Source organism: Chenopodium album, chromosome 13 (assembly GCF_948465745.1).
Source record: "Chenopodium album chromosome 13, dcCheAlbu1.1, whole genome shotgun sequence".
Taxonomy (NCBI): domain Eukaryota; kingdom Viridiplantae; phylum Streptophyta; class Magnoliopsida; order Caryophyllales; family Amaranthaceae; genus Chenopodium; species Chenopodium album.
This window is the reverse complement of record NC_137846.1, coordinates 6,458,988-6,467,706: the sequence shown is the minus strand read 5'-3', so window position 1 is coordinate 6,467,706 and position 8,719 is coordinate 6,458,988. Positions and strand designations below refer to the sequence as shown.

Sequence of the window (8,719 nt, the reverse complement as noted above, 5' to 3'; positions counted from 1 at the left end):
CTTAACACGTTACCTATAATGTGGATTGCTAAACACCGTCATAAAAAATATCACCGCCACCAACATTTGGTGTGAATGGATAATCATGCCCTTACTATTTCACCACCTCGTATCCTCTCCGATAACCCACCACCCATTTTGACCGGCGATAACCACCATTACCTTGACCGACGACACACCACATCCCCTTAATGACGACCCACCACCTTCCCTCGACGGCGAGAAGGTGGTGGATTTTATTTTTTTATTTCCGGCAACTACGGTAACCGGAGACTGTACTAGGTTACTGGATTTGGGCTCCGAGTACCATGCATGGTAAACGGTTGCCACAGGCATGGTACCAAAACCCAAAATCGGTTACTAGGCATGGTAACTGGAGCCCAAAACCGATTACCATGGTTGGTAACCGGACGATAACCGATTTTGGGCTCCAATTACCACGATTGTCGGAAATAGAAAAAACAACCACCTTCCCATCGGCGAGGGAAGGTGGTGGTTCATCATTAAGGGGGATGTGGTGGGACGCCGATCAGTGTAGTTGCGGTGGTCGTTGCCGATTAGTGTAGTTGCGGTGGTTGTTGCCGATCAGTGTAGTTGCGGTGGTCGTCGCCGATCAGGGTTGTAGTGTCAAGGTGTTAGTGATTAGTGGCTAGAGGGAAGATAGTGGTGAAATACTAAAGGCATAGTTGTCTATTCACACTAAATGTGGGCGGTTTTGATCTTTTTTATTGATAGTAACACCCCTCTTTTTTTTTTTTTTGACGGAGACATTAACACCCCCTATTATTATATGGAGTATATTTTTTCCATTCTTTTTTTAATGACAACATTGATTTTCATAATTGCCGGTGCAACCTTATATTTTGGTAAATTTATAGATAATAAATTAATTTATTAATGACTCAAATTTTGCCATTTTGCATCAACAAGCGTAATAAATAAAACTAATAAAAAAAAATACAGAGTAGTAATACGGAGCGAATTAGTAAAAAATTTCAAAAAAAAAATAAAAGTATGTGCTGAAAAAGCGGGTCCCATTCCAAACTCCCAAATAACCTCCAATGCCCAAGGGGCATGTTTAGTAACCCTAAAATCTAGAAAGTACTCGTAGTAATTAACACAAAAAATTGAATAAATATACAATTACTACACAACATTACAATGTCCATACGGAGTATAAAACGCCATTAGATGCGCAACTTTTTCCATATTTATTCAATTAACCTTCTCCAATTCACCAGCTTTAATTTTCCATCTTTACTTTAATTAATTTCTCTCTCCTCTTCACATCATATCATATCCCGCCTAACCAAAAATATAACCATCCATGAATCAATTCAATACTCCGTATTTTCCAAACAAACCGCCTTTCTTCTTTCCTAAGAAAAAGGATAATTTTTCCCTTAAAATAAAAAAGGATAATTTAATTTTAATTTTTGAAAAAATCAACATCATCTTCTTCCTTTTCTCTCTCTCTCCTCAAACTTCCTCACTTTTTTCGAGGCTCAAATAAAGCATCCATTACCTCACCACCTCCCCAAAATTCACCATTTATTTATTTATAACAAAAAAAAAAAAAAAAAGCTCCAGTTTTTAAAATCACAAACAAACATTAATTTCCCAGATCTGAAAAATTTCCCATTTTCTGATTTTCCCCCCTTTTCCTCTCTCTTCTTCCTCTCAGATCTGAACCCTCTAACCCTTCCTTTCTAGATCCTCTTTCCTCTCTATTAATCTCAAATCTCTGCAACTTTTCCTCTTCATCAATGGTGGTTAACGCTAGGTCGTTGAAACGTATGAAGCGCCGAGTCACCGCCGAGTTTCCTGACTTTCTAGGTTTCCCGGCGCCGGGATCTAGCCAGAGAATCGCCGGAGCCCCGTTTAGGTCTAACATCAAGGCGTTTCTAGCACGTCACGCGCTTCTTCCTCCGCCGTCTTCTCTCCTCCCTCACCTAGTGACGTGGCAGGTTCTCTTCCGCGCCGGTGACTCGCCGGTGTCGCCGGAAAACTCGTCTCCTCCGGTCGTTTGCGTCGATGTTGTCGAGGAAGACGTCGCCAGATCTAGATCTGTGTACTGCGACCAGTGCCGAGTCGTTGGTGAGTCAACTCGCCCGAGTCGTGTAAACCGACTCAGTTTCCCCTTCGTTTTTTCTGTAACGGTTATTTTTCCGAGTTAACTCAGCCGAGTTGACTCAGCGGGATATATGGCCCGGTGTTTCTGCATGCTTTCTGGGAAAAAACGGTGTCGTTTTGGGTAAAGTGTAGTTATTTTGGGGGTGGGTGGAAACGGACAATAAAACGGTGTCGTTTAGTAAGGACAAGTGGCATGAAGCGATTGAGTTATGTGTGACTGGGCCTTACTTATTGCGTGATTGAGTAATTTTTCGTACAAATACATTGGACCGTCATCATTAATTTACTTCCTTTTTCCTAAATTGCCCATGATTTAATATTAATTAAAGGGTAAAATCGTAAAAACAATAATCAATTAATAATAATAATAATATTTTGATTTGGATATTTGATTTATCCAAAAATATTTTTGAGTCCACTTCAGACACTGTGGGGGCCATCTAGTCACACAATTGAGATTTTTAGGAATAATAATAACAAACAAAGTCATTATTCAGTTTGTATAAAATTATAATCTATGGTTTTTATATTCATAAAATATTATGTTTGTACTGAATATGTTTGTGTAATTGGTAATGTAGGATGGAGTGGGCATCCAGTATGCACAAAGAGGTATCATTTCATAATTAAAGCAGATGGGAACTCAATTGGTGGGTTTGTTAAGCCATGTCCTAAATGTGGTGATTCAATCCATCTTGCTGATCCTAGGTGAGCTACTTATTCTCATTCATTATTTTATTGTGTGTAATAGGGTGTCGAAAAGGAAAGTGATGTAGACGGGATTTGATCCTGGTCCGCATTCATCCCCTATTTCATTATTTTCATATTGTTTGGTTTGCAGTTTCATTGTTATGTTATGTTATGAAAATGAAGGCAATACCTACTTGAATATTGTTTTTCATGTTATTATACAACTATTTGGAGACTTGGAGTGATAAACAAGTGTGATAATGCAGTAATCAACATTTGAATATCTTGTGGTGTTTGAATGTGGCACTAGTTGATAACAATGTAGTAATTGAAATTTTATGATTGTTGACTTTGCTGTGTTAGAGTTTGTATTTCTCTTATTTGGTAAGATGTAAACAATTGTTTTATTTGTTTTAAAATTTTCTCACAGTTTTGTCTGTTCTGTATTTGTTTACTTGTTGGTATTGTGGATCAAATTTGATTCTGTAGTATATAAATTGATAGTGGAACTGTGGAAGAAATTTGGGTTGTTAGTCCCTGATTTTTGTTGAGGCATTGTTACTTCATATTTAATCTAGAAGTTGACTGGAAAGCAGAAAATAGTCTGTCTTGTGATTGGATTGCTGCATTTTTTTTATAATGTTTTTGGCTCTTACTATATAAATGTATGTCTGTAGCAATGGAACACATATCTTGAATTTAAAACTGAAAAGCTATATTGCTGAGTAATTTCAATAACGAAGTCATAATTTGCTTCTTATAGGTGTAAGACATGCCAGCATGTGATGACTTCTGATGAGACTGAAGACTGGGTGTATAACCAGTTGGAGGACACTACTCATCTATTGCACGGTGTTGTCCATGCTAATGGATATGGACACCTTCTTAGAGTCAATGGTAGAGAAGGTGGTTCAAGGGTCCTTTCTGGAACTGATATTATGGACTTCTGGGATCGCCTATGTAAATATCTTGGAGTCAGGTTAGGACTCTTGATTGTACATGGTGCTCTTACCTTTCTTTACTTTCTTGAGGATGAAAAATTTCAAAAATTAGAGATTAAAAAGTTTGCAATTACAATGAGCAACTTTCTTTTCTATCTTCCATTTGGGTATTCTTGTTTTTTTTTTTTTTTTATTTATTTTTTTATTTATTTTTTATTTATTTATTTATTTTTTTTTTTATAACTGTAACCTGTGCGATTGTTTGAAATTCGATATCAGTCCATTATTCTGTGGGGGTAAAAGTTGTGAGGATGGGAAAAAAAAAAAGGTAAAAGGAGAATGAAATGCATGAGTGTGGTGTTGTTGAATGTTGAAGATAAAATCAGCAACAGAATTATAAAGAACTAAAAAAAAAAAAAAGAGAGAGAACTATAAAGGGGAAAAAGAATGAAAGAAAAAAAATCTGAAGAAAGAGATTGAAGAAGGTGGGTGGGTGAGAGAGAGAGGGTGGTGGGTGGTAAGGTGGGGATATACTTTTATTCTATTGGGCCAAATATACAAATTAATTTTCCAACATTTGTTGCCAAAATTAAACTTATTTTTTTCTTCCTTGGCTGACAAAAATTCGAATGTTAGATTGTTCTATCTACTTGACTGTGTGTCACCCAAATTATCCTTGATAACTGTCTGTGCTCTTTTAAGAGTAAATTGAATTTTTGATCCATAGTATATTTCTCTTATGTAAACATAATGATGGTATATGAATATTCTAAAATGACGATATCCACATAGCAATCTTAATATATAAGCTCTCTTCTATAATTTTCAAAATATGCCAAATGTGGCTTATCAAGTTAAATGGGGGTCGCTCCCAAGTCTTTTAAGTATAATTACATCAATTATGTTTTAATGCCTACCTAACTTCCTATACACCTCTTAAGACCCTACAATGTTGTTTTTCAAACATCAACAGAAAGATCAGTGTCATGGATGTATCCAAAAAGTATGGGATGGAGTACCGGCTTCTTCATGCTATTACAAAGGGGCACCCATGGTATGGTAACTGGGGATATGAGTTTGGGTCTGGAAGCTTTGCCCTTACTCAAGATTCCTATAGAGAGGCTGTTGAAACTCTCTCCAATTTGCCACTCTCTTTCTTCATCTGCCAAGGGAGGAAGCCACGCACTCACATTCAGGATTTGATATTTTTTTACCAGTCTCTCTCAGAATGTGAGCTTGTAAATATGAGGGACCTCTTTCACTTTGTGATGAGTCTGGTCCATGATGTGCAAAAATCATCCCTTGTCAGTGAAGATTCGTTCAAAAAGCGTCGTTCTTGTGCACCAGGGGTCTTATGTGCATGGACGACAAGTGACATCAAACGAGTTGAGGCTGCTATGATCAGAGTTTTACGTGCAGTTACAGGTTCCAAATGGGTGAGTTGGCGTACCCTGAGAGGGGCTGTTTGTAAAGTAGGCTCTCCAGAGCTACTGGATTACTGTCTCAAGGAACTTGGTGGCAAGCAGACTCCTGAAGGAATGATTGTTCATGCTCGTTGTAACCCTAATACTGGTGCACTTGAGTATAGGTAAGCATTTTCCTTTTTTCCTTCAATTTTTTTATGCTTCTAAATTATGTTAGTATTGTTTTTCAAGCTGTGCAAGCCTCTGAAATCTAATTGAAATTCATCTTCAGGGTTGAGTCTGGAAACTTCTCTCTGTTAGGCAGTTCTGGGTGTACATATCCTTCTTCTCTGAACTACCCATCCAGAGAAAAAATTCTACAGGACATGAGATTTTTGTATGAAAATCTACTTCATCCCCTGACCATGATGAACTTTGGGCCCAAGGGAAGACGGGAGTGTGCAGTCAGTGCGGCGTCAAGACTTCTTGATTGCAAGCAGTTTGTGAAGAACTACAAGCCTGAGACCACATTACCACCTGAGAATCCCTCTGCAATCTTGATATATTGCCAAGTAGAACTACCTGAGTACCTATCAGAAGAGCACACTATAAGGCCACCACCAGAACTCATTGCACTACCACTAAAGGCCACCATTTCTGACCTTAAAGTTGAAGCTTCAAAGGTTTTTCAGGAAGTTTACATAATGCTTAAAGGATTTCAAGCAGAAGAGCTAGTTGACTATCGAGGTGTAAAGGATTCCACCCAAGTCAGGCTTTTGTTTCCTTCCCTCCTGACCGTGAGGATTCAGGGCAGGTGTCCCTTGAAGAACGGGCTGGGCCGTTTCCGTTCTGAAAGAGGGGTCGAGCGATGGACGGTAGAGTGTGGCTGTGGGGCCCATGATGACGATGGAGAGAGAATGTTGGCATGTGATGGGTGTGGTGTTTGGCAGCACACCAGGTGTGCTGGAATTCTGGACTCTGAAGCTGTGCCAGCAAAGTTTCTTTGCATTAAGTGCGGAGGCATGAGCCAGATGGCCATTGATAGTGTAGGGTTGAACTGCAAGGATGAGTCTATCATGATCGGTGGTGGAGGTGGGAAAAGCTTGGCTATGCTGTTTGATGTACGTTAGGTTAGACCTTTTGGTTTTTGTTTTTTGCCCTTGTAAATTCCTTTTTAGGGTTTTTTTTTTTCAGGCCGACGAGGAAAACATGTACATATCTTCAGAAGGGCCTGAAGAACACTTCAGTTGCAGTAGTCACTCTAGTCAGTAGGAATCCCTTTTAAATTTTTTGGGTTTAATTTAAGCTCCACTCTTTTTTGTAATTTGTAAATGCTATGCACTCTAACTGCGCAGGATGGAGCTTTGTAGATACGGAAATGAAAAGTTAAAAAAATGACAAGAAAAAAAAAATTCTAACATAATCTGCAGTTGATTTATTTTAGCTTCAACTTGGTAAAATTTCTGTATATTTCATTGATTGTATTCACTTTCTCTGTTTTACAATACAGCCATACAGAGGAACTCTGTGTGTCTGTAGTCCATACTATATTGCATATCATTGACCATGTAGGCCTTGTTTGGTTGCATATGGGAATTTACTATTACTTGTCTCTTTTGGGAAGCATTTAATACCTAAAATTATTACAATGATAAAGTTTTTTTTTCTTCTTCTTTTTTTTGTTTTTCATTCTATCTTGATCCCTTGTACTCAAATCAATCATTGCAATATAGAAAGAGCATAGAAAATTTGATAAATTACGTAAACGTCAAATCAATTAGTGAAACTGTGAAAGTACATATGTTAACATTAAAAATATTTAATCTAACAAATAAGTACACATGAAAGTAAGAACATTAAAAATATTTAATCTAATATATAAGTACACATGAAAGTAAGAGCTGTTTACTCACAAGCACTCGTATTTGACATGGACATCAAACTATTAACAACTCCTCGACCTATACAATAGTGATTAAAGAGGTGTTTGGTTCATCAAGTTGGAATGGATTGGTATGAAATCTCATACTATACAGGTATGGATTCTAAAACTCAAGCTAATCCAAAGTTGTTTGGTTTTATTGTTGGAATGGATTCTATCTTTCATTAATATTATGGATTCTATCTTTCATTAATATGCTTAGCTTGTCATTCCTTTTGCATCGTGGCATTTTGGAGTGATGCAACCATGTCACAATATGTTTCGTGATGTTTCTAAATTAATAAATTATAGAATCATCTTTTTTTTGCTACTTCAAGCATCATATATGTTGCAATAGATATTGTCTAGACAATTCTAGGATAGGAGATTATAATTAAACACATCTTATGTTATATCATGCATTGAAAATTAATTAAAAAAATGAAGTTAAAATTTAAAACGACCCATCTTTGCTCTCTCTCAAACTCTAGCCTTCGGTAGAGAATATTGTAGGGCTTTCATCAGTTTTTAAGGAAAAGTCAATTTTCAGTGAAAAGTCATCATATGGTTATATATGGTTATTTTTACAGTCTATTCTTTTGTTTTGTTGCTTTAATTTATAGGTTAGATTAATGAACTCTTCCTTATATTTGTGAGGAACTTTCATCCACCATTAGGATGAGTGGATGACTATATCTTCTCTCTTTGGAAGAGGTTTATGCTACATAGATCCAATTTTTACAAAGGAAAATTACTTGTAAAAGACCTAGTACATCAAATTGAAAGGTGTAGTTCAATTTCTAATCTAAGACATGAAAGATGTGAATCATTACTATTCATGTAATTATAGTAAATATTACTATTCATGTAATTATAGTAAAGTATTAATTGTTGGATTAGTAATAATGTATAACATTAAATTATGAGATATATAAATAGATAATTAATTGTAAATATAAATTTTAATAATTGTATGTCGCATAGTGTATATGTCAAATTGTTGCGATTTTTCTATAGATGGGATACAAATGGAGTTTCTTTTATTCTATGTCTGTAGGAGTAGTCTTGCATTTGAAAACTTCAGCTGCTGAAATGCTGGATACCAATATACTTTCCAAAAAAACCAGTAGAATTGAAGCGTGCTGAATGCTGATAATGTGCGGTGTAGACTTCGTTTCAAGTTGAGAATCATGACGAAGACCAAACTATACGACGTATATCACTCCTTCAACTCATAATCATTTCTCATGCCAACTTCTCACTAAGCTAATTTTTATTTAAAAAATTCTAGATAATTCTATTACTAATATTGTCTATATAATTATATATATCTAATATCATACTTGTATATGAAACTACACTTAATGACATTTTATTTAATTATCTCATTACATGTGTACATGTACCTTGACAAATATAGTTCTATTTAATATGTTCGGAAACTTGTCATTTTATCAAACAAATGTGAGACAAGGGGCCAAATTTCACCAATCTCATTCTATATATGAGAGAATTATATCTACTCCTTCTAATATGAGTCGTCTCCTTGTCAAAAAAATATACTTTCTCTATTCTTTTTTTTTTTATTGCGCCATGAAGGATTTCACGCTTGTCAATGCATTACTTTAGCT

General features: G+C 36.1%; 1 protein-coding gene across 1 annotated transcript; it reads left to right on the top strand.

Annotated features, from left to right (window-relative positions):
- Positions 1-1,343: 1,343 nt before the first annotated feature.
- Positions 1,344-6,491, top strand: LOC145574416 (PHD finger protein At1g33420-like). The gene is made up of 5 exons (XM_081632199.1): positions 1,344-2,097; positions 2,715-2,841; positions 3,587-3,802; positions 4,738-5,352; positions 5,460-6,491. The coding sequence occupies exons 1-5, from the start codon at positions 1,767-1,769 to the stop codon at positions 6,295-6,297; spliced, it is 2,127 nt and encodes a 708-aa protein (XP_081488325.1). The 5' UTR covers positions 1,344-1,766; the 3' UTR covers positions 6,298-6,491.
- The last annotated feature ends 2,228 nt before the right edge of the window (positions 6,492-8,719 follow it).